Source organism: Saprolegnia parasitica, assembly GCF_000151545.1.
Source record: "Saprolegnia parasitica CBS 223.65 unplaced genomic scaffold supercont2.62, whole genome shotgun sequence".
Classification (NCBI taxonomy): Eukaryota; Oomycota; class Saprolegniomycetes; order Saprolegniales; family Saprolegniaceae; genus Saprolegnia; species Saprolegnia parasitica.
In genome coordinates this window covers 51496-73435 of record NW_012156456.1, presented here as the reverse complement: position 1 = coordinate 73435, position 21940 = coordinate 51496, and the positions used below count along the sequence as shown (strand labels likewise).

General features: G+C 60.1%; 12 protein-coding genes across 12 annotated transcripts; 6 read left to right on the top strand and 6 right to left on the bottom strand.

The window, feature by feature from the left end:
* Nucleotides 1–132: 132 nt before the first annotated feature.
* SPRG_10505 (hypothetical protein) lies at nt 133–1485 on the bottom strand. The gene has a single exon (XM_012350155.1). It carries the CDS (start codon nt 1460–1462, stop codon nt 317–319), a length of 1146 nt encoding a protein of 381 aa, XP_012205545.1. The 5' UTR covers nt 1463–1485; the 3' UTR covers nt 133–316.
* A 949-nt stretch (nt 1486–2434) lies between these two features.
* Nucleotides 2435–7847, top strand: SPRG_10504 (hypothetical protein; the record flags this gene model as incomplete). The annotated part of the gene is made up of 11 exons (XM_012350154.1): nt 2435–2593; nt 2644–2773; nt 2820–2870; nt 2925–3678; nt 3731–3794; nt 3843–4928; nt 4976–5103; nt 5146–5300; nt 5345–7156; nt 7195–7514; nt 7565–7847. Exons 1-11 carry the CDS (start codon nt 2472–2474, stop codon nt 7845–7847), a joined length of 4905 nt encoding a protein of 1634 aa, XP_012205544.1. The 5' UTR covers nt 2435–2471.
* A 337-nt stretch (nt 7848–8184) lies between these two features.
* Nucleotides 8185–9288, top strand: SPRG_10503 (hypothetical protein; the record flags this gene model as incomplete). Its single annotated transcript, XM_012350153.1, has 4 exons — nt 8185–8230; nt 8305–8383; nt 8435–8840; nt 8887–9288. 4 exons carry the CDS (start codon nt 8185–8187, stop codon nt 9259–9261), a joined length of 906 nt encoding a protein of 301 aa, XP_012205543.1. The 3' UTR covers nt 9262–9288.
* Nucleotides 9261–10703, bottom strand: SPRG_10502 (hypothetical protein; the record flags this gene model as incomplete). The annotated part of the gene is made up of 6 exons (XM_012350152.1): nt 9261–9501; nt 9552–9810; nt 9855–9961; nt 10016–10197; nt 10255–10314; nt 10371–10703. 6 exons carry the CDS (start codon nt 10701–10703, stop codon nt 9291–9293), a joined length of 1152 nt encoding a protein of 383 aa, XP_012205542.1. The 3' UTR covers nt 9261–9290.
* Nucleotides 10704–11920: 1217 nt separating this feature from the next.
* Nucleotides 11921–13212, top strand: SPRG_10501 (hypothetical protein). Its single transcript, XM_012350151.1, has 4 exons — nt 11921–12424; nt 12471–12680; nt 12724–12932; nt 12981–13212. Exons 1-4 carry the CDS (start codon nt 11927–11929, stop codon nt 13183–13185), a joined length of 1122 nt encoding a protein of 373 aa, XP_012205541.1. The 5' UTR covers nt 11921–11926; the 3' UTR covers nt 13186–13212.
* Nucleotides 13213–13390: 178 nt separating this feature from the next.
* Nucleotides 13391–14797, bottom strand: SPRG_10500 (hypothetical protein; the record flags this gene model as incomplete). The annotated part of the gene is made up of 1 exon (XM_012350150.1): nt 13391–14797. The coding sequence occupies one exon, from the start codon at nt 14795–14797 to the stop codon at nt 13463–13465; it is 1335 nt and encodes a 444-aa protein (XP_012205540.1). The 3' UTR covers nt 13391–13462.
* Nucleotides 14798–15389: 592 nt separating this feature from the next.
* SPRG_10499 (hypothetical protein) lies at nt 15390–15973 on the top strand. Its single transcript, XM_012350149.1, has one exon. It carries the CDS (start codon nt 15435–15437, stop codon nt 15924–15926), a length of 492 nt encoding a protein of 163 aa, XP_012205539.1. The 5' UTR covers nt 15390–15434; the 3' UTR covers nt 15927–15973.
* On the bottom strand, nt 15935–16789 carry SPRG_10498 (hypothetical protein; the record flags this gene model as incomplete). Its single annotated transcript, XM_012350148.1, has 6 exons — nt 15935–16072; nt 16120–16173; nt 16218–16300; nt 16344–16403; nt 16446–16489; nt 16536–16789. 6 exons carry the CDS (start codon nt 16787–16789, stop codon nt 15935–15937), a joined length of 633 nt encoding a protein of 210 aa, XP_012205538.1.
* A 117-nt stretch (nt 16790–16906) lies between these two features.
* SPRG_10497 (hypothetical protein) lies at nt 16907–17779 on the bottom strand. The gene is made up of 4 exons (XM_012350147.1): nt 17636–17779; nt 17550–17593; nt 17405–17506; nt 16907–17353 (listed from the first exon to the last, which is right to left on the bottom strand). Exons 1-4 carry the CDS (start codon nt 17751–17753, stop codon nt 17027–17029), a joined length of 591 nt encoding a protein of 196 aa, XP_012205537.1. The 5' UTR covers nt 17754–17779; the 3' UTR covers nt 16907–17026.
* Nucleotides 17780–18746: 967 nt separating this feature from the next.
* SPRG_10496 (hypothetical protein) lies at nt 18747–20333 on the top strand (the record flags this gene model as incomplete). Its single annotated transcript, XM_012350146.1, has 1 exon — nt 18747–20333. One exon carries the CDS (start codon nt 18747–18749, stop codon nt 20331–20333), a length of 1587 nt encoding a protein of 528 aa, XP_012205536.1.
* A 226-nt stretch (nt 20334–20559) lies between these two features.
* SPRG_10495 (hypothetical protein) lies at nt 20560–21308 on the top strand (the record flags this gene model as incomplete). Its single annotated transcript, XM_012350145.1, has 5 exons — nt 20560–20778; nt 20826–20870; nt 20919–21047; nt 21092–21177; nt 21221–21308. 5 exons carry the CDS (start codon nt 20560–20562, stop codon nt 21306–21308), a joined length of 567 nt encoding a protein of 188 aa, XP_012205535.1.
* Nucleotides 21309–21351: 43 nt separating this feature from the next.
* Nucleotides 21352–21912, bottom strand: SPRG_10494 (hypothetical protein; the record flags this gene model as incomplete). The annotated part of the gene is made up of 3 exons (XM_012350144.1): nt 21805–21912; nt 21720–21762; nt 21352–21674 (listed from the first exon to the last, which is right to left on the bottom strand). The coding sequence occupies exons 1-3, from the start codon at nt 21904–21906 to the stop codon at nt 21352–21354; spliced, it is 468 nt and encodes a 155-aa protein (XP_012205534.1). The 5' UTR covers nt 21907–21912.
* Between the last annotated feature and the right edge of the window lie 28 nt (nt 21913–21940).

Genomic DNA, 21940 nt, shown 5'->3' with positions numbered 1-21940 from the left:
GCGCGACCGCGGGTGGAAGCTGCGGGCGGAAGACGAGCTGGCTGGGACGAGCCCGGCTGGCATGTCGCGCGTCCGTTCGGCGACACTGGTGCTTGTACCGTAGTCGGCTATAGACGATAGGGAAATTGTCATCGACCGAGGTTGTATTACACTGTATTGACACCACCCTCCTCAGCGTATTTGCACCACCCTCCTCAGCGTACTACGGTATATGTGGATCCTACTAATCGAGTCAAAGAGGCGGCAAAGGTTCGCATGCCAGAGACGAGAAGTCAAACACGAGATAGGTTGATGCAACATGTTACGAGCTCGCGTTTCAAGCGGCGTTGGCAAAGCCAATGCGCGGCTTTCCGGTCGACGACCACTCGAAGACTGTGTAGTGCTTGCGCATGAAGACGTCGCCGAGGATCCAGAGCGGATTGCCGGGAATGTCGAGGCCAATGAACGCAAAGAGGCAGACGGGGCCGCTGCGGATGATGTACTCTTGCTTCGTGAGCGTGTACGCCTTGCCGCCGACCGTAAACGTGATGTCGGGGCCTGGCGAGTCGCATTGAATGAGGTACTCGCCCATGATGAATGCGTGCGCGCCGACCTCCTTGGCGAGCTTCTTGATCTCGGCTTTCGGGCCCGCGAGCAGCGACGTGCCAGAGTCGACGATGCACTGGACGTTGCTTGCAATATCCTGGTCGCCGGCCTTGACGCCGTCCAGCGGAATCTGCCAGTATGTCGAGCTCGAGAGCTCAACATACGAAATCTCACCCGTGTAGTGTTTCGGGTCGAGCTCCCCAAACGTGAGCTCGCCCGGCTGGTTGGTGCCGAGGTAGAAGGCAAAGAGAGGTTTATCCAAGGTCGCGAGCATGCGATGGAATGGCGTCTCGACGTGGCCGACCGAGATCGAGTCGAACGCGAGCCCAAAGATTCCGTCAAATCGGCCAAGATAGTACGCGGGGCCAAGACCCTTGGTGACGTTGACCTCAGCGAAGGTCTGGTCCTGCAGCTGGATGCCCGCGACGTTGAGCGTGTCCTGCGAGAAGTAGCCCGAGACGGGCCCGCTGCCGTACTGGATGTGAAAGTCGGTGCCATTGGCCTTGTAAGTCGACGAAAGGCTGTGGTTGTAGTGCTTGTGCGCACCAAACGCGCGGTTGGGCACCCACAGGTTGCTCGAGCCCGTGTCGAAGATGACGTTGAAGCTCTGGCCTGGCGACCCGAGCTCGATCTTGCCAAAGTACTGCGCGTTCTGGAAGTTCTCGATCACGACGCTGCCGCTGTCGTGCACGACGTCACCGGTGAGGTCGGCCTGGGTCGGGTCCCACACGGCCCCGCGCTGGCTGCGCGGCTGATGCCACATGACGCTCTCGACAAAGGTCGCGTCGTCGACCTTTTCCATCTTCATGCGGAACGAGGCCGCATCTGCGACGCCCATCGCGAGCGCGGTCACCGCGAGCGCTGCCTGGATCTTCATCGTCGGTCGAAAATTCAAATGATTCGCTTCCGCACAAATGGATCCACTTCAATTTTTAATTCACTTCCTTCCCGAATAGCTTGGTGTTTGTATGCAGTGCGTCTTTCTGTAAAAAAACAGTGCGCTTCTCGACCAAGATTGAGCCGTGGCAGCTGCAACCCGACGAGCTGCATGCACCCAGCACCCAGCATCCGCTCGAAAGCTTAACGGGCCGTCTTGCCCATGGCGGGAGACGCATGGAGGCGAAAGCTAGCGGATCATGGAGGCGGCGATAGGGCGTAGAGCGAATGTCTACAACCGTACTACGAACGAGCTGGAGGCCGAGCCATGATCGAGGACGACTCGGCAGCGCGCCTTGCAACTTGTTGGCAAAGTGGCGAACGTACGCGTCGAAATCGCGCTGATCGCATTGCTGTCACCACGGCTGATGCAGCATGCGAGCACCGCGGTGCCGACGTGGGAGCGCTAGCCAGTAGCTCAGAGCCGAAGTTACGACAAAGGACTCGAGAGCGCATCCACACCGCAGCAATCTCAAGCATGCATACAGGATATCAATGCAGCGTCGCGCCATCTTGCATTGCGCGTTGACCATGATGTCACCGCGGGCGGTGCACCGTCGCTCCATCGGCGGGAGGTTGTTTCTCGACCTATACGCATCGGGACGCGCTGCGATTTTCAGGAGTGCTCTGCACCACCACTCTCCATGGATTCACCGATGGCGCATGCGCTTCGGTCGCGGCCATGGCCGGCGGCGGCGTCTCCACCGCGCCTACCGCGGCCCGAACCCTTCCATTTTCTTGCTCCGTTTTATGCGGCAAAGCGCCAGTTTATTTTTAGCCAATCGGCGGTGGATTCGTCGCATTTTGGCCAATCGCGTGCGTCATCACGCGGGTAGGGGACCGCTCAGATCTTGGGTTTTGTATGGGCTTCTTTAGGTTCGGTGGTTGGCGTCGTCGTGGACAATTCTGGTTTCTCGGTCGGCCACCGACGCGTCTTCTGTCCCGCTCGCATGTCCAGCTCCGTTGAAGCCGACGGCGTCTGCCAGGACGCGAACGGCTACATCTGCCCACCGTGCTTAATTTTCTACCCGACCGCCGCTGAATTTGAAAATCCATTGCACTACATTGCGAGGTAGCCACCCGAGGTCGTCAGCTACATACCCAACCGCCCGCCGACTGTAGCATCCGCGACGAGGGCCGCAAGACTGGTATCTGCAAGATCGTGCCGCCCAAAGGCTGGCGCCCGCCTTTCGCCGTGAATGAAAAAAAATTCCGCTTCCGCACGCGGCTCCAACCGCTCTACTGCATCGAGGTATGCCATCATCATCAATATTCAGACGTCTGAGCCTTTTTGCAAGGGCAACGCACGCGAGGAAGGCCAGTTCCTCGAGGCCCTGCGCATGTTTCACGTACGCTCCTGCCATCCTCGTCGGGTCGCTAAATGTGCTTGGTATTGTAACTAGTACCGTCGCGGCGCACCGATGCACGACCTGCCGTCGATCGACGGCAAGCCCGTGCCGTTCCAGCTGCTCTACCGAAGTGTCTCGGAGCTCGGCGGCTTTGTAGCGGTCGAGACGGACCAGCAGTGGCCGGCCGTGATTGCGAATCTCAATGCGCTCTCGACGCTGCGCATTCCGCTGGCCTCGAGCAACCTCGTTCGCGACCTCTACCACGCTTACCTCCTGAGCTACGAAGAGCACGAGAAGTCATCGACGACAGACGACGCCAAGGCCATCTCGGCGCCCGCGACGCCGTTGCACACACCGGCGCAGACTCCGGCGCAGACGCCTGCGCAGACGCCGTCGACGCAAGACGACGACGAAGAGGGCTCGCCGCAGATCGTCATGAAGAAGCGTGGTCGCGGCCGGCCACGCAAGGCGGAGACCGCGCCGTCGACGCCCCAAAAGCCGACGAGTTCGGACGCGAGCAGTCCGCCGGCCATCTTCCCAGGCTTGATCAAGCGCGGTCGCGGCCGGCCTCGAAAGAACCAAACCGGTCCTCGCATTGTCATGCCGGACGAGCAAGAGCCGGTGCCGCCGTCGCAGCTCGAGCCGTCGGGTCTCTTCTCGGACCCGACGCGCACCGAGCGCCTGTCGCCGCCCATTGTCCGATTGCAGCAAAAGTTTTACCGTGCGTTCCAGACCGCCGAGCCGCTGCTGGGCGAAGTCAAGCGCGTCATGGGCGGCAAGAAGCCGTCCGTCGCGATCGAGTATGCGAGTACGCAGCTTTGTTTCGAGTAGTCTGACATTTCTCACGCGGCTTGGCGTAGACGGCGCGAAGGACAGCGTGTCGTACGCGACGATGCAGTTTATCCTAGCCAACGGCAGCGACCCGTACGCCGACTCTACTTCTCCCATCAAGTAATAATTCGGTTTGTGTAGCGCCTCGGCCAAGCTGGCGCTCTCGGAGGAAGTTTGCCAGATCTGCCTCCGCGCCGACTGCCGCGACCGGATGCTGCTTTGCGACGGCTGCAACGGCGGGTACCATGCGTTCTGCATCGCACCGCCGCTCTCGGCCATGCCCCAAGGCGACTGGTTCTGCGAGTCGTGCATGAACGAGAAGGCGGCGACGACGTCGACCAACCAAAAGTTCGGCTTTGAGACCGGCCCCGAGTACACGCTCGCGGCGTTCAAGGCGCAGGCGGACAAGTGGCTACTCGAGCACTTTGACGGGAAAATGCCGACGCCGCAGGAGCTCGAGGCCGAGTACTGGCGGCTCCTGAACTCGCCCAACCACAAGATCGAAGTCGAGTACGGCAGCGATGTTGACACAGGTGTCAACGGGTCGGGGTTCCCGGTTCTCGACAAGCTCAAGAAGCTCCGGTCGCGGCTCCACGAGCGCTGGAAGAATGTGCATTTGCACGCCAAAGAGCTCGACCCGAGCGACGTCGCACTCCAGGCCCTCCTCGTCGAAGGCCTCGCGATGAAGAACGAGTCGGATTTCGACGCGATCAACCAGCTCGAGATGTATGCGAGAAGCCCTTGGAACCTCACCAACCTCCCGAAACTCAACGGGTCACTGCTCCAGTACCTCGACGAGGACATCAAGGGCGTCATGGTGCCCTGGCTCTACGTCGGCATGGCCTTCTCGACGTTTTGCTGGCACGTGGAAGACCACAACTTTTACTCGATCTCGTACCTGCACCGCGGCGCGCCCAAGACGTGGTACGGCGTGCCGGGCCACGCGGCCGGCAAGATGGAGGCTGTCATGCGCAAGCTGACGCCCGACCTCTTTGTGCACCAGCCGGACCTGCACCTGCAGCTCGTGACCATGTTTTCGCCCGAGACGCTGCGCAAGCACGATGTGCCCGTGTATCGCGCGACGCACGAGCCTAACGAGTTTATCGTGACGTTTCCGTCCTCGTACCACGGCGGCTTCAACAACGGCTTCAACCTCGCCGAGGCCGTCAACTTTGCGACGCCCGATTGGCTGCCGTGGGGCCACCAAGCCGTCCAAAACTACAAACGGTGTGTACAAAAGCCATGCTGTATCCGATTGTCTGATGGGCGTGTAGCTTTGGCAAAGTGCCCGTCTTTTCTCACGACGCGCTTCTGTGCACGCTGACGCTGGCGGCGATCGAGCACACCAAGACGATGGAGTACCCGGGCTTTGTGTCGCAACTCCTCCCGAGTCTCAAGCAACGTACGTCAAAGCTATTGCATCCATTCTGATCTCTCGGTCTAGTCTACCAAGAAGCGCTCGCGTTCGACACCGCGGGCAAGCGCCTGCCCAAGGCCGAAGACATGACGGCATACCTCGCGTCGCACGGCCGCGCGTCATCGTCCACGCGCAACTCGGCGCGCATGCGGGACTCCAAGGCCGACGACGACGGTGACGACGTCGACGAGCCGCCGACCAAGATGCAGAAAGGGCGCGCCGGCAGAAAGGGCGCGCCGGCAAGATGATGGCGTCGGGCAAGATGATGGCGTCGGGCAAGATGATGGCGGGCGGCTCGCGCATGTCGCGCATGGTGCTCTGGGCCGGCCGCTCGGGCAAGAACGAAGGTCTCCGCTGCTCGAAGTGCGCGCAGTACTGCTACCTCCAGGCCGTCGTGTGCCTCCGTTGCCGCCACGTTGGGTGCGCCGACCACATGGAAAACATGTGCAAGTGCGACCCGAACCAATTTGGGTGTTTTTTGTACCGGATGCACCCGAGCCAGCTCTTGGAGTACATCCAAGCGATCGAGACGAAAGTGACCAACCTCACGAGCTGGGAAGTCCAGGCCAAGACGTTCTCGACCGTCAAGGGCCTCGAGGAAGTCGTGCGCATTGGCGAGAACCTCGTCGCACAGGGTCTCTGGGTGCCCGAAGACGTCCTCGCGACGCTCCAAGCCACGTACAAGCTCTTTCTCGCGTGGCGCAACCGCGCGAGTCCACTCTTGGACAAGGCGCGGAAGCAGCCGACAACCACGATGAAGGAGCTGCAGGCGCTCATCAGCGAGGCCTCGGCCATGGCTTTTGTCATTCCCGAACTCGAGCGGCTCAAGGCGCTGCAGCAGGACGTCGAGGCCAAGCAGGTGGCCGCGCAAGGCATCATGCAGCAAATCGTGTGCCTCAAAATGCAACAAGGCCGACCGCTCGACGAAGTAGCGAACGACTGGACGACGCTTCTCAAGGACGAGGCCGCGCCGCTCTCGGCGCTGGTCGAGACGATCCAAGCAGCGGTCGACTCGCTCAACTCGCTCGGCGTGCTCGTGCCCGAGCGCAGTCTGCTCATGAGTGACCTCGCGTACGTCAACTGGCTCTTGGCCGCCAACACGCTCTTGATGCGGTCGACGACCAATGTGCACAACGTGCCGCCGCAGGACTGGACCGTCTTTGAGATGTTCCCGTCGATGCTCGACCTCAACGCGCTCTGGAGCTCGCCGGCGCGCAACCTCGTGCACCAGGGCTGGAAGCTTGACAAGCTCTCGGAGCTCCGCGCGCTCTGCGAGAGCGAGCGCCTCAAGCTCTCGCTGGAAGACAAGGTCCGCGCCGTCATCTCGCTCGAGGAACTCGAGGACATGGCGAAGCGGCTCATCCAGCTGCCGGCTGTGCCGATGGAGGCGGTCCAGCTCTTGCAGCGCCTCAAGGACGGCAAGCAGTGGGAAGCCAACGTGGCCACGCGCATGGACGAGAAGATTGCGCTCTCGGACGCGCTGGAGCTCGAAGCGCAGGCCGAAGCCGTCGGCATTCCTGCGTCGTCGCTCTTGCGTCGACAGCTGCACAACCGCATCCAGGACGCGCGGCGCTGGCACGTGCGGGCGTTTGGGCTCTTCAAGCACCCGGTGCCCGCCGACGCCGACGGTATCTTTGTGCTGCAAAACGTCCTCGACGCGGCCGGCGCGCACCAAGATGACTTGACGGCGCTCGTGTGCGTCTGCCAGCAAGTGTGCTCGAGCAAAGTGCCGCTCCTGCGCTGCTCGGGGTGTTCGCGGCAGTTCCACCACACCTGCGTCGGGGCGCCGTCGGACCGCCCGCCGACTGCGCCGTACCTCTGCCAAGAGTGCTGCCAAGCACGGCGCAAGACGTACATGTACCGGGGCGGGCCGCCGGCGCCGCTCTACTGTCTCTGCCGCGAGCCGATCGACAACGTCCCGATGGTCTGCTGCGACTTTTGCGACGAGTGGTACCACGCCAAGTGCATTGGCATCTCGCCCACCGTCATGAGCACGCTCGAGGCGTACCGCTGCAGCGCCTGCGCGCTCCGGCAGGGCGTCGGCGCGTCCAAGCGGCGGTCCGCCCGACGCCCAAGCAAGTCGTGGGCCTCATTGCGCGCGGCGAGTGCCTCTCGGTGGAGCTCCCCGCCCTCGACGACCTCCGCGCGCTCGTGCTCCGGGGCACCGATCTCCACAACGCGATTGTGAGCTTTGAGGCGCACTTTTTCAGCACGTTTTCGATCCGGTCGATTCTGCCGCGCCTGCCCGACGTCATGGCTGCGCTCCAGACGCAGCTGGACGAGCTCCGCCGGTACGAAGCACTCGTGCAGCTCGAGGCCGCGCACAAGAAGTTGCGCGCGATCCAGTGGTGCGTCCGCGCCTGCGAGCTCACGCTCGCCAACAAGTCGGCACCGCGGTACGCCTCGCTTGGCCGATTTGAAAGTGCTCATGTAGTCTCGATGCTAGGTATTCGCAGCTGGTGATCCTTCTGGGCGACGCCAAGCAAGACAAGCTCGAGTTTCCGAACGAAGAGATGCGCCACTTTTACGGCGAGATCGAAGCCAACGTCAACCGTGCGGTCGTCTGGGTCGAGAGCGTCAAGCAGCTGCACTTGAACCCCGCGGCGCAGACGTACGCGCACTTGGCGCAGCTCCGGTCGGCCGCCGAGGAGATCTCGCAGTACCTCGTGCTGCCCGACACGGCGGTCACCAACTTTAACGTCGCGCTCAAGTACGACGGGCGCGAGTAGCGTGTGTAGGGTATAGTAGGTTTTAGCAGTAGTACTATGTGAGAAGACTTGGTTGTCTTGGGAAATGAGAAGATCTGATGGGACCCTAACCCCGCGGGGTTAGGGTACCCCAATCGTTTAGCACAGCGACCGACAGAGCCCCATGTCGACATGGTGACGTCGAGGTAGCACGCATGAGGCCGAGGCTGTAGATATGGTCCAAGTTTGTGTTGATCCTTGTACTCTATTGTAGCTGCAGGGCCCCGACGGAAGATTGCATACTACCTACGGCAATTGACCGTGCTATCCGGATACCCCATCCGGCAACTCCACCTCATAATAACCAGCGGCAGGCAGGATGAGCAAGAACCGCATGGGCACCGCGAAGGAGCGCAGCGTCTTTGGTACGTCCGTGGCCGTGTGTGTCCACGGCCCTATGGCTTGGCGCTGGCTCATGCTCGTCCGTGCGCTCGTATAGTCGGCAACATCCCGTACGATGTGACCGAGGAGATGCTGCGCGAGATTTTCTCCGAGGCCGGGCCCGTCGTCAACTTTCGGTGCGTGCGCGTTGGTATGGCGTCGCTCTCTACATGATGGACTGTCTATAGGCTCGTCACGGACCGCGAGTCGGGCAAGCCCAAGGGCTACGGCTTTTGCGAGTACAACGACGGCGCGACAGCGCTCAGCGCGATGCGCAACTTGAATGGCTACGAGATCAACGGCCGCAACCTGCGCGTGGACTTTGCGGATGGTGGCGAGCGCCAAGGCACGGACCGCGACCGCCAGAGCGGCGTGACGGGCGAAGCCATTATCAAGAGCATCGAGGCCGCGGTCGCCGCGCAGGGCCGCGTGCCCATCTACGACATGCTCGTGGCCTTCCGCGAGTACGCCCGCGCCAAGCCCGAAATGACCAAGACGCTGCTCAACGCCAATCCGGTGCTCGCGCATGCGATCATCGAGTCGTACAAGGCGCTCAACATTCAGCTCATGAAGACGCCCGCGACCCCGTTCTCGGTGCGTCGCATCTCCTCCCTCTCTACGGCTCATGCACAATGCGTAGGGCGGGCCCGCGCCAACTGGAGGGCTCCTCTCGAGCCGCTCGCGGGGACCGCCGTCTGGCGGTATCCTCGGCCTTGCTCCGCCCGTGCAAAGCATGCCGCCGCCCATGGGCATGGCCTCGTCGCGCGACCCGCGGGACCTGCGCGGCGATCCGCGCGGCGATCCGCGCGGCGATCCGCGTCGGCGGGCGGACCCTCGTCTCAAGCGCGACGCGGGCGGCTTTGGCGCGTCCGAGCCCAAGCGCCAGAAAGGCGACGAGTTCCTCAATTTGCCGCCGGGCATGAGCCAGGAGCAGCTCGCGATGCTGCCACCCAACGAACGGCAAATGCTTCTGAGCTATATGGAGCAAGCGGGCCTGCAGTTCCCGCAGCAGTAGGGTCTATAATATATAGCATCGCTGGTGTCTTAGTGCTTGGCCTTTTTTTGACGCGCGACGGCCTTGAGGTAGTAACAGCGATAGTAAACATACAGGAAGAGCGCGAGGAGGCAGCCGCCAACAGCGAGGAGCCACTGCACATAGTCCATCTCGGTCGGGAGGCTGCACGTCGTCACGTGCACGTTGAGCGGGTTCTCGCGGTCGTTCTGGCCCGAGTGGTGCACGAGCGCAATGGCAAAGCTACCATATACTTTTTGTAGTATCAATCTGTCGAGTCCCAGCAGGGCTACCTCGGGTCGGGTCGCTGGCCCCATGTGAACGTCGGCACCGTGTACTCTGGGATCGTCTTGACGGCGCCGGTCGCAGCCATCGCGTGGTAGTGGTGGTAGTAACACACCGAGTGCGTGTGCGCCGAGAAGATGTAGTCGGGCTCGAGCGTCTGCAGAATGCGCTGCGAGAGCCCTTTCGACAGCACGTGGTCCTGCTCCACGTACGGAAAGGCCGGGTCTTCGTACGTGTAGTGCGCCCGCTCTTTCGTGCGCAAGTGGCCTACCACCCACGTCACTCGCCGTTCCCAGACATAGAAGAGGTACCGCATTTGAGATCGTTGGGGCGGTAGAACGGAATGTGCGTGAGCACGACGAGCGGTCGCTTGATGTGCTCGGGCGACTTGCGCTGCGTCTCAATTTGGTTGAGAAGACTATTAAGATGGAGATTGAGATTGAGATGGAGATCGTGGTGAAGCGTGTAGTACGCGTGGGCGCCGTGGTACACTTGGTGGTCCAACACGTTCGTCTCGAGCGCCATCGTGTTGAGCACGATAAAGTCAATGTCGTTGAGCGTCACGAGGCGGTTAGCGGGCCCAAAGCCAAGCTCGTGGCGGCGGACGAGCGCCTGCGTCATGCCTGGGCCATATGCTGCATCGTGGTTCCCGAGCTATTCGTAGATACCAGGCCATGACGACGTGCAGGTAGATCCATGCTATCGACGTACGACGAAGAGCGTCTCGGTCTTGATCGGGCCAAACACCTGGAAGAAGCGTGCTGTATACTCCTACTATGGGTACATACACGGTGGCCGTCGTGCGACCGGAAACGAATGGACGCTACCTTGTAGTCGGTATCGGACGTCGCGGCCGTGCCTTCGTCGAGCTGGTCGCCGAGCACTAGGACAGCGTGTGGCTGCAGCGCAGCATAGGCCGCTTGGAACGAGAGGTACGCCTGCCAGTCGATCCACGCCTGCTCAATCCAGTAGCGCCGGCGGTGGCCCAGCACGTGCACGTCGCCGATGATGAGCAGCTTGAGCGCCGCCTCCGAGGCCTCAGTGGACGGCGCGGTGCAGTGGCGGATGCTCGACGAGAAGTAGAGCGCCGAGCCTTCCCATAGCACCAATGTCACGGACGCCAGCGCGCCGAGCGTGAGGTATACGCCTTCCTTCGTCATCGTCTTCAAGTGCGAGCCCAGCTGGTGTTGCAGCGACAAGGGAAATACCCACCCGCAGAGGGTTAATCGTCAGAACGCATACGACGGTCTGCATTCGTTTTCGCGGGTCTTCCGCACACGTCAAAATCAGTTTAACCCACGTGTCGCAAGATGGACCACCTGCGTTTTAATAAGAGTGGGACCCCGAAGCTTTCTGGGGGCATCACACATTTCACACGTGATGCATGTGTGTTTCGAGAGCTGTTTCGGTGTGATTTCTCAGCGCTCCATGGGTTCTATGTGGAGGGCGGTACTAAACTAGCGAGTGTCTCTTTTTGTCCGTTGCTGATATCTATGAACGAGTGGCAGCGATATGAGCTGCGCACCGATGCAAACCTACGCAGGCGTCGCTCAAAGAATCGTGGCGCGTCAGACGCCTGCTTTCTTCGCGCCTTTTACCGTCGACCTTAGAGCAGAAGGGCTGTCCTTCTGTGAGGTCTGCACTGAAGAGCCACCGACGGCGCGAACTAAGTGATGTAGTCGCACTGGCTTCGCACTGGGATTTGACGGGAGGGGTAATAAACCAGAACTTTACCACATTCGCATGTCGAGGCTTGGATGACGTTTGATGTTCCGGATGCGCGTGGTGCCGTGGTGCCGTGGTACAACTTACATGGGCGCATCTTCCAGCTGTGTGACTCACTTGCAGTGGCTACGGTACTCTCAGCCGGCAATTGGCATCGTTGGCGCGTCTTCACCCGTTTGATTTGCGACGGCATCGAGGCTTTGCGTGCTGGTAGCAGCGCGACGAGCTGAATGTGCTGACCCAGCGCATGGAAATACTAGGCTGCTCTTGCACGGGTGGCAGTGAATTCAGTACAATTGGGTGCTCTGGTCGCACCAGCTTGAGTACCTTCACAGCGAGCGACTGGTGTGAGATGCAACTGAGTCAGATCTGGTCGAGGTCGTGCATTGCCAAGCTTTCTTGCCTCAGCAGCGTAGCTCAGTAGAATTGAGTGACTGGATTCGCTCGACGTCGATTTGATCCAATTGCCCTCGGCTCGCACTTTTGCTGTTGGCTCTGCGTCGTCTCCCGATCCGCGTCGCCGCGGTACGCCGTGTGAAATGTGAGAAACGTTCTGTATTTTTCACGGTGGTACTTCCCATATGGCACTTCGTTTTCATAGGCCCCCCTATGGTTGGAACTGCACATTGGTCAGCTCGGTCAGTTGACAAGAGCAAGGATGGCGACGAGGCAGGCGCCGGGGAGCGCCACCAGCAGCAAGGCGCCGACCGAAGACGACCGCGAGAAGGAGTCGACCGTGTGGTCGAGCGACGGTGAGAAGGAAGACAAAACGCTCAGCGAGGACAAGAAGACGCGCCGCCGTGCGCAGATTGCCAAGTCGGCGCGGAAGCACCGGATCCGCCAAAAGCAAGAGCTGCTCGGTCTCCGAACCCAAGTGCAAGAGCTCACGGAGGCCTTGGCCAAGGCGCGCCGCGGTCCATCGGCCCACCGCGGTGTTGTCCAGAAAACGGGCTCGATCGAGATTGCGCTCGGCGCGGCCGAAATGGAAATGAGCCACTCTCTCCGAGGGCTCTGGCTCAACGCGCCGCTGCAGGTCGACACGGGCCCCGGGCCAAACGTGTACCACCCGTTCCACCACCTCGGTGTGGACCCGATCAAGCGCATGGCGATGATTTCCGAGATCGCGCGTCCAGGCCCCGCCCGCATGTACACCCAGGTGCGCTCGGTGCAACTCGATGACCGCTCAAGAAACGATGACGTAGGTCATGGAGGACACGCGTTCGATCCCGTCCTTCCCACCGTACGTGGATGTGCGCATGACGAGCATGGGTGAAAACGTCAGCATCAAGTTTTGCCGCGTCTGCGAGATCACGAGCTTCGACCACCGCACGGTCTCGGAGGTCTTTTGGGACATCTTTTGGGGCTTTGACTCCCAAGGGGTCGTGGATAACCCAGGCTTGTGTCGCCGCAAGGTACATCTCGAACTACTGGAGTCACCTCATCGAATGTTTCTAGCTCATCACGCAAGTCGATAACAATACGCACTACGAACACATTGCGTACACGGTGCCCAACATGCCCGAGGTGCGGCTGGAGTCGCTGGACGTTGTGACGCGGCTGCATCACCCGCAGTACTCGATTTTTACGTGGGAGTCGGTGGACCGCGACGACCTCGTGCCGTCGCCCTCGGACCCGCACACCATTCGGCGCGAAGAAGTTGGCGGGTACCGTTTTCCTGTTGCAAGTTCTTGCCGTGACGCGTTTGGCTGTAGGGTGCTCTTCCAGACCGAGACGGACGCCGATGGCTGCATTCGGACGGTGCTGCGGACCGTCATCTACTCGCGGCCCTTTGTGCGGACGCTGCCCAAGATCTTTGGCGATATGAACGAACCGTTCGCGCACTTGTACTGCCGCCTCAACGTCATCGCCGAGGAGCAAGTGTCGCGCCACCTTCTCCAAAAGTTTATGACGAGTTGAGATTTATACTACACCAATCATCGTGCCTTTAACTCTACTAGCCTCGTCTCAGGCATACGGCTACAGTCTAGTGTATTCATTGACGAGCCACGTCGACTGTTATACGGCTTCCGTAACATCGCGCATCAACAGCGTACTGCCGTAGCTCGTGTAGCGTCATAATAGTACGTACTTGATGGTGACGAACACAGACATACGAGTTCCACCACGAATATATTGATTGTCATATTGTCCACACTCGACACGTGTTGTCGTTTGCCGAGTTCGAATCGTACCACTAGAGACCGAGCCAGTGGTTGTTGCTGATGCCCCACCCAAACGTCGAGCCGCTCGAGATGCCGAGGAAGAGCGCCATGACCATGAGCGCCGCAGCCGCTTCGCGGTCTTCCTGCGGCACCAAGAGCGGACCCATGCCCATCGTAACCGTCGAGAAGAGACCGCCCGTGACGCCCAAGAGCAAGTAGAGCACAAGCAGGAATCCGTACGCGCCCCACTGCGAGTCTCCAAAGGCGTACAGCGAGTTGGTCGACGCTGCCATGAGCAGCAGCGGCAGCCACACCCACCGGCAGAACGAAAAGATAAAGCAAAAGCGCATCGAGAAAAACTTGATCGCGGCCTTGGTCGACAGGAGGCGCCCGAGAAGGTCACCAATGTTGAAGGGGGCGACAACACCCGGCGCGACGAGCCACGGACCGGCGGACGTTCCAAAGAGCTCTTTGGCGATCGACGCAATGCCAATGCCTGGATACAGGGTCAGTGTGCAGAAGAAGAGCATGAACTGAGCCACCATGGGCATCACAATGACCTTGCTGACGCGGAAGAGCTTGGCCCAGAGCTGCGGCAGCGACACCTCGCCGTGCTTGACGTGGTCAGCCGCGGCACGGTCGAGGAGGTAGCGCACGCACGGGATCTTCTCGAGGCGGTAGTAGACGACGACGGCACCCACCGAAATGAGAAACAAAAGCACCATAAAGATAAAGAACGACAGCTTGACACTGCCGGCCGGGTCCGTGTCGTGGATGCCACCGACAGCCAAGTGGATGAGCGCAGCCAAGACGACGTTGAGGACGCCGGCCGCGACGTTGCCGACCTGGATCGCGTTCGTAAAGTGCGCGTCCGGGAAGAGCGACGCAACGGCATAGAACGTCGGTTCGGTGAGCGACTGAGCCGCACCGACGCAGCCAAAGCAGATCAAGACCATGGTGGCACCTGCCGTCTGGCTCATGTCGAGGTAGCCTTGGACGATGATGAGGATGCAGCAGAGGCCGAAGACAGAGTAGCCGATGATGACGCGCTTCATGTTGCCAAGCGAGCGATCGAGGCCAAACCACATTTGGACGATGTGACCGAGTGTGAGCGGCCACGTCAAGACGGGTGTCGTCAAGAAGGCAAACTTGACGTCCGGGAAGGTGCTGGCGTAGTAGTCCTGCGCCGACAAGCACGAGTAGTAGGCCCACATGGCCGAGCCCTCGAGAAAGAGCAGCGACCAGTAGATAACATTGCGGTACTCTTTGATCTGGTCGAGGACATCGGTGGGAAGGCTGTTGTCCAGGCCCTCGTCCTGGAGGCGCTTCTCCTTGATATCGATGGCTTCGTGGTAGCTAGCGTCCATGGCGGAGCGGTGCGGCAGCAGCCAGCAAATTGAAAACTGAGCGGAAGGCCGGCGTCGCACCCGACTCGCGCGGCATCTCAAACCCGTAGGTCCGTGGCATCATCCCATCCACATATTCTAGCCTTCTTTCTTGGAAAGCCCGCGACAACTGGGTCCTGTAACGGCGCTCCCAAGATTGTGCTGAGATACCGGAGCGTTTTCGGTGGACCGCACGAAGCGAAGCTGAGACAAAGGCTGCTTACCGCACCACGTACGGCTGCGAGGGACGTTCCTAACGAATCAATTGCCGCTTGAGAGGATGCGCACCACGTAGCAAGGTGCTCGACTACGAAACAAATATTCACAAGTCCGATAAGAACATATTTGCTGCTCTCGCAATGCGCTTCAACTACGATGTGTACTGTACGAGTACGACTCCCACCTACGACTCTAAGCTACTGTTCACTGTCAGCTCTTCAACGTGCAACGCGCCGACACGACTGGAGGCTGCAAAGCCATCGTGCGCTGCCTTGGTGCCATGTTGAAGTGTTGAAGCCGCCAGCACTCCGGATACATGGATCTCTCTATCCGGTTGATAATTTAAGCCAATCAGCGACAAACACTTGGGGTGGCCATAAACTTCCGAGCGACAACATCCATGGTGCTCTTCGTGCTCTACGTCAAGGCGGACCTCGAGAACGTCCAGTCGATCGAGGCGCCGGCGCTCCATCGCTGGTGCTTGGACATCAAGGAGCCGACGGGTGATGAGACCCGCGAGGGCATCTGGGTCTCGGACGAGGAAGAGCTCGAGGTCTCGGGCAGCCGCGGCACGGCGCACTTTCTCATGAAGTGGCCGGGCGCCAAGAAAGAGAGCCAGCTCACGGTCGTGCGCGACATCAAGAAGCTCACGCGCGCCATCTCGGCCAACGACTCGGGCGAGTTTGTGCCGCTTGTCGGCTTTGAGTGCCGCGGCATCGAGCCCGTCAGCTGGAGCCCCGAAGGCGGCTACAAGATCACGTGCGCCGACAGCGGCACGGTCTTCGAGGACGTCAACCTCTCGGAGGACTGGGCCGAGTACGACGAAGAGGGCGACCAGTCCGTCGGCGTCTACGCTGTCGAGCACAAGTTTGAGGTGCGTCGGGAAAAGTAATTTTCATTTTAATTCGCGGCCGCCGTGATGCCGCCGTTCCCGTCGAGCTCGTCTTGGTTCTCCTTCTCTTCGAGCTCCTTCTGGACCTCCTGGAAGACGTCGCGGAGGAGCGAGTCGAAATCCCAAGCCTCGTCTTCTTCAATGACCTAGCGCCCATGAATGGAGCGTGCAGAAGATGGCGGAGAAGGTGTACCGCGCGTTGTGGGCAGAGGAAGCTCGTGAGCAGCTGCAGGTCGATACTGCCTGTCTACATGCAGAGCCATTAGCACATAAGCAGATATGGTGTCGTACACTCGGCAGCGCGTACTTGACGTCGCGCTCGAGCTCCTTGAGCGACTGCACAATGCGCGCCGTATTGCGCGGCGCCTCGGCAACTAGGCAGGATCGTCACGCGACATCTGAGGCCGAGGTAGCTACTCTGCGTCGTGATGTCGGGCTCGCGTTCCTCCTCTTCCAAGTCGGGGATCTCGGCGAGCTCTAATCTGGGCTGTGAGCGCCGGAGGAAGCGGCTTGTGTTACCTGTTGTTTCGCCGTCGTCGTCAAAGTGGCGGTTCTTGGGCTTCCTGGACAAGTGGTCAATGAGGATCATCGCTCATCGCACGCACGTACGACGTGTCGCCAGCCTTCTCGTCCTTTCGCCGACGACCGCGCTTCGTCTCGGATGGCTCTTGTTCTCCGCTGGCCGTCGGGGCCGCGGCCTCATCGCCCTCGACTCCCCACCCGCTCATGCGCTTGGTGATGATCGGCTTGTCGTCTGCGCTCACGTCTTGCATGTGCAGATCCATGTCGTTGGCCTCTTTATCGTCGGCTGCGTGCTTGGACATGCGCCGGCTGCGCGTTCCCTTGGCCTCCGCGTCGCCCATCTCTTGTCGCGATCTTGCTGATGTGGCCGAAACGTCAACGTGGATCTTCCGGTTAATCGGCAGAAGGTGCGTCGTCGCTATGGTGCTCGTGACAGGTAGACGAGACAGCGGCAAGGATTGCGATACAAGATTAACCATTCATTCTTGTTAAGACCTGGGGCACTTGAAGGGCGCTCACCGCATGGCTTGGAGCTCTCAGCATAAATAATCGTACAAACACCGGGACGGGCACGTACTTCACGTGACCTGCCGCAGCGGAATGCGGCTTTTGTTCCGCGCCAGCGTCGGTGGCAGCGATGGCGGCGCCGTCTGGAATCGCTTGCGCGGAATCGTGAGATCCGTGGCGCGCGGGCGCTTTGCGGTACTCGATGAGGATGCGAGTTGCGTTGGTCGTAGCAACGACGATGCGGCTGCCAGCTGTGTGGGTCGGACCAGCTTGCTTGCAAGTGGTCGAGGCGCGTTGGTCCGATCGTCTTTTTTCGGGTAACGGGCGACCGCCGGGGACAGGCGTGGAATTCGCGTCTTGGCAGTCTGGAATGGCACCATGAGGTCCCTGTCGTCGTCCTACTCGACATGCATGCTCATGAGCTCGATGATAACCAAGCACGCACGTACATCCATGGCCAGGAGTGTCGAGTCCGTCACATCGGGCGCGCAGTCGGCAAACTGCTCCTGGAAGATCTCGAGCGTGCATCGACGCGCGCGCTTCTTCTCGAGCTACATACGCGCTGAAGCCGTGGCCTCTATGACGTCCATGTACCTCGTTCCGGAGGTGGTATCGTGCCAAGCTGAGGTTCTTCATGCCTGCGATCCATGAGCCGTCGTCGTCGGTGCCATAGCATCTACCTTTGGCGGATGGCGGAGACATGGGGAAGTCCATGGCGGCGAAGGCTTCCTGGGCGTTGTACGGGTTCCCGAAGAGGTCTTCGTTCACGTCTTCCATCTCCCAGTCGAACATCGTCATGGACTCGTCGTCTCCTTCGCGGCCCCAAAACGGCAAATGCCAATTTTGAATATTTAAAATTATATTGCTCGGGAGAGAGCCAGTATCCGGACCATCCGGATGAAGCGCGCCATATTCGATTTCGCGTCAACCAAGCTTGCATCGCAGGACTGTGCCCGATCCACTAGGCACCATATAGTTTCGACTGCTGAGCTGACACAGGCTTCGCGCCCACTGCTCAAGGTGTGGAGACGCGCGCATCATGTACCATTCTTCACGCTCGAGCCGAGCCAGTAGGCAACCATGGCACGCCGGCCAAATGTTTATGCCATCGCACGGGCCCAAGCACGAGCAAGCCTGCTGGACTCTTGACTGCTAGCATTAGACGTAGGAAGAGAGCGCAATCGAGAGTCTGGCTGGTTACGTATTATGCTCAGGAGGCGGTCGGTTCTTTGAAGTGGCAAGTCAACAAATCTCAGTACGCTCGAAGACCGCCTTTCGGCATGAAGCGTCAGGGGCGTATGCGAGAGCAAATGCGTGGGCTGTCTGTCCATTTTGTGTTGCAGGTTTCTTTGCCGCAAGCTGCATTGGTGACGAAGCGACGTCGTAGGTGGCATCAAATTTGGCTCGTGGACCTTTCTTTGAGCAATTTGAATTCTCGTTGCGTGTTCCTCCTTTGCATCTACGAAAGGAATCACGTACTGCGCAACAACGTGTGGGTACATTGTGCGTACTTGGAGGTAGTATTTATCGGTGGATATTTCTTCCTGGACGACTGCAGAGCGAGAAAAGTCGTGTACGTGAGGACCATGAGAAAGATTCGAGAGCTTGTAGGATACTATTGTGCGTGTGCTGCGCGTGGCCAAGAGCTACTGTGATGGAAAGGCGTCGACCGTGGGTTCAAAACGCGATGCCGCCATATCGATGTACATACAACTGAAGAACGTTCTTGTCTTTACGACGACGAGCGCGATGGATCCGTGCGCCACAACTGGACTTTGCCGCAATCGCTCCATGAGTCGACCACGCTGGAACGCATCAACCAAGCCCACGTCGGGCTCCATGCTCTCACAATCCTCGGCAGCGCGCATCTCGTCGTCAACGTCGCGCCAAAATCGCCACGACCTGCGTCTCAAGGACCAACAACTGCTCGAGCTCCACGACAAGCTCGACACGCTCGAAGCGCGGCATGCGGCCCAAGTCGCAGCGCTAGCTACGGAGCACGCGGCGAGCTTGTTCCGCGTGCGCACCGAGGCCGCCGAGGCGCAAAAGACGTTGGAAGCTGCCCACCGCGAGCGACTGGACGCACAGGTGCAGCGCGTGGCCGCCCAGGTCAGCGTGCTCACATTAGAGCTCGCATCCGTGCGCTCAACCCTCGACGACGCCACGCTCGCGTCCGAAGCCCGGGCGTTCGACGCTCTCCACGCGCTTCAAAACCAGCTGGCAGAAGATCGCACTGAAGTCGACGCCAACAAGCGTTTAGCGGAAGGCAAGACGAGCGACGACGTTGCCCGCCTCGAGCGGGAGCTCGCAGAAGCCCGTGCCGCTGTACAGGCCGCGCAAGTCGACGCTGCGGAGAGCGCGAACGCCATGCGTCGAGCACTTGAGCAAATCACGCGTCTTCAATCGGAGCTGGCTGAAGCCGACGCTGCAGTCCAGACTGCTCGAGATGCCGCCGACGCCCAAGCCCTCGTTGCCAAGAGGGCCCTCGACGACTCCCAGCTCAAGGCCGAGGCCTTGGACCGAGCGTTGGCACAGAACGAGCAGCTTCAGCTCGACATCGCCGCCGCGCATGCTGCCACAAAGGTGGCGCAGGAAGACGCCAAAGACAAGGCCACGCTGGCGAGACGTGCTCAGGATGAGATTGCGTTGCTCAAACAAGCCCTCACCCAAGCCGGCGCGGCAGCAAAGGTGGCGCAAGACCAGGCCGTGGCCACGGTCGAGGCAGCGAAGCGCGACGCTGCCGACGAGGTGCGTCGTGCTTACACCCGCATTGCGCTGCTCGAGGGCGACCTGGCTCAGGCCCACACCGCGACCGAGGCAGCCAAGGGCACCCGCACGACCGAGCTCCAGGCCGCAGTCGAAGCTATGGCGTCCGAGAAGGTTGCGTTTATGCAGTCGAAGCTCGCGCTTGCTGAGCGTACGATGGACGACCTGACGGCATCGCAACGCCGCGCGGCCGACCAAGTAGCCTCCAAGCTAAACGCACTCAACCGGCAGCTGGCCCTCGACGTCGCGCAACAGGAAGCCGCATCTGATCAGATTCAAGCGCTCGAGGCAGCACTGGCACACGCGATCGCCAAGGCCGACGCGCTGGAGACGCAGCTCGGCGATGCGACGTCGGATCTCATTGCTTTGCGCTTTGACGTTCATGAGCTGCGGAAAGCACGCGTCGCCGAGGTCTCGACGGCGATCGAGGCCTATGACGACACGGCGCGCACCATCCAAGGCGTTGTGGATGCAGCCATCGACGAGGTCAGTCATCGTGGCTTTTGCCGGCCATCCAAGGTGACCGAGCGCAAGTGGGTGCTCCACCAAGCGCTTCTCGCCGCGTCCAAGGCGCTGTCCGTGACCACGGTCGGTCTGCGCCAGCTCCACTAACAACAGCACACTATTATCCTATTCTATTCTGTATGCACAACCTTTAATCCCATGTAAACTTCAACTCTCTACTAACTTGGCTCTCGTTTGTGTTGTCTAGTGTCTCGGGAAAGAAAAAGTCGGTTGTTGTGCGTCGCATCCGGATTCTATCCGGCGCCGGTTACGGGCTATATCGGGGCAGTGCAACCGCAGGTGCCAATCGTCGACAGCAGAAGAAGCAAGCTACATGGGCCTCTTCAAGCAGCTAGCGTCGGCCTTGGGCATGAAGAAGGCGGTCGTCCGCATCTTGGTCGTCGGTCTCGACAACAGCGGCAAGACGACGCTCGTTAACCACCTCAAGCCGCGCAAGAGCCAAGCGACCGAAGTCGTGCCCACGGTCGGCTTCCAAGTCGAAGAGTTCGCCAAGCACAATCTGAGCTTTACGGTCTTTGACATGTCGGGCCAGGTCCGCCTCGTCGTCTTCTTGTACGAGGTGCTCATGAGCATTGGTAGAGCCGCTACCGATCGCTGTGGGAGAACTACTACCAAGACGTGCAGGTAGAGCGAAGGTTTGCGTCAAAATAGATGATGCAATCCGAGATACAGGCAATCATCTTTGTCATGGACTCGACCGACACGATCCGCATGTGCGTCGTCAAGGACGAGCTCGAGCAGATCCTCGCCCACAAGGACTTGGCGCCCAAGAAAATCCCGATTCTGTTTTTTGCCAACAAGGTCAGTAGCCTGCGAAATGTGATGGTCATCTCATGACGTGGCAGATGGACCTTGCGCACTCGCTGACGCCGGTCGAGTGCATGGGGCAGCTTGAGCTCGAGAAACTCACGAACAAGACGTGGCACATCACGTACGACATTGCATAGAGCGCTCAAAGCAACGATGCTCTCTAGGGCGAGCAACGCCATCACGGGGCGTGGCGTCGACGAAGGGATTCAGTGGCTCGCGGACCAGCTCGGTAGCGCCAAGAGCCGAAAGTAGTCTTGCATGAATAATCCACGACCGTGTGTAATCATCTTGTGCATTATTTACGGTCAAAGCGCGCGAGCCCGTTCGCACTCCAGCGCATGCTCTGCGCCCACGAGTCAAAGTCGAACGCGTCGTGGATCATGCGCACGAGGTCTTCCGCGTGCTCGTGCTCGCTCCGAAGCGAGTCCATCGTGCTGAGCTCGGCGCGGAGGTGGTCGTAAAACTCGGTGGGCGTCCAGCCCTCTTTGGTCAAGAAGCGCTCGAGCTTGGTTTCGACGAGTGCTTGGAACTCGTCGTGAGCCTGCGTGCACTCGAGGCGGTACTCGGTGGCGCTGCCTTCAAAGAAAGGGATTACGCGCTGCTCAAACGCAAACAAATCTACAAAATTGAGTTTCGAGTTGGACGACGCAGACAATGTCATACCACCAAAGCCATCTTCGTCGAGCTCCAAGAGGTACATTAACACCTACACGCGCCAATACATATTGGCAAAGAACGCTCTTCGAACCTTCTCGATGACGTCCGGGGTCCGCGGGCGCCGCGCGACGGGCTTGGTACCTCGCGCCACGTCCTCCCGGGCCGAGTCCAATAGCCGCTGAAAGTTGTTCATCGCAATATCCAAGATATGACGGCCCACACCGGGG

Bases quoted from the DNA above. Each gene is read 5' to 3' on its own strand.
- SPRG_10505 (XM_012350155.1), bottom strand. From the start codon at position 1,462: ATGAAGATCCAGGCAGCGCTCGCGGTGACCGCGCTCGCGATGGGCGTC.
- SPRG_10501 (XM_012350151.1), top strand. From the start codon at position 11,927: ATGGCGACGAGGCAGGCGCCGGGGAGCGCCACCAGCAGCAAGGCGCCG. The intron at 12,681-12,723 runs GTACATCTCGAA...GAATGTTTCTAG, and splicing joins CAGGCTTGTGTCGCCGCAAG to CTCATCACGCAAGTCGATAA. The intron at 12,933-12,980 runs GTACCGTTTTCC...GTTTGGCTGTAG, and splicing joins CGGCGCGAAGAAGTTGGCGG to GGTGCTCTTCCAGACCGAGA.
- SPRG_10499 (XM_012350149.1), top strand. From the start codon at position 15,435: ATGGTGCTCTTCGTGCTCTACGTCAAGGCGGACCTCGAGAACGTCCAG.
- SPRG_10497 (XM_012350147.1), bottom strand. From the start codon at position 17,753: ATGACGATGTTCGACTGGGAGATGGAAGACGTGAACGAAGACCTCTTC. The intron at 17,594-17,635 runs GTAGATGCTATG...CATGGATCGCAG, and splicing joins GTCTCCGCCATCCGCCAAAG to GCATGAAGAACCTCAGCTTG. The intron at 17,507-17,549 runs GTACATGGACGT...GCGCGTATGTAG, and splicing joins GATACCACCTCCGGAACGAG to CTCGAGAAGAAGCGCGCGCG.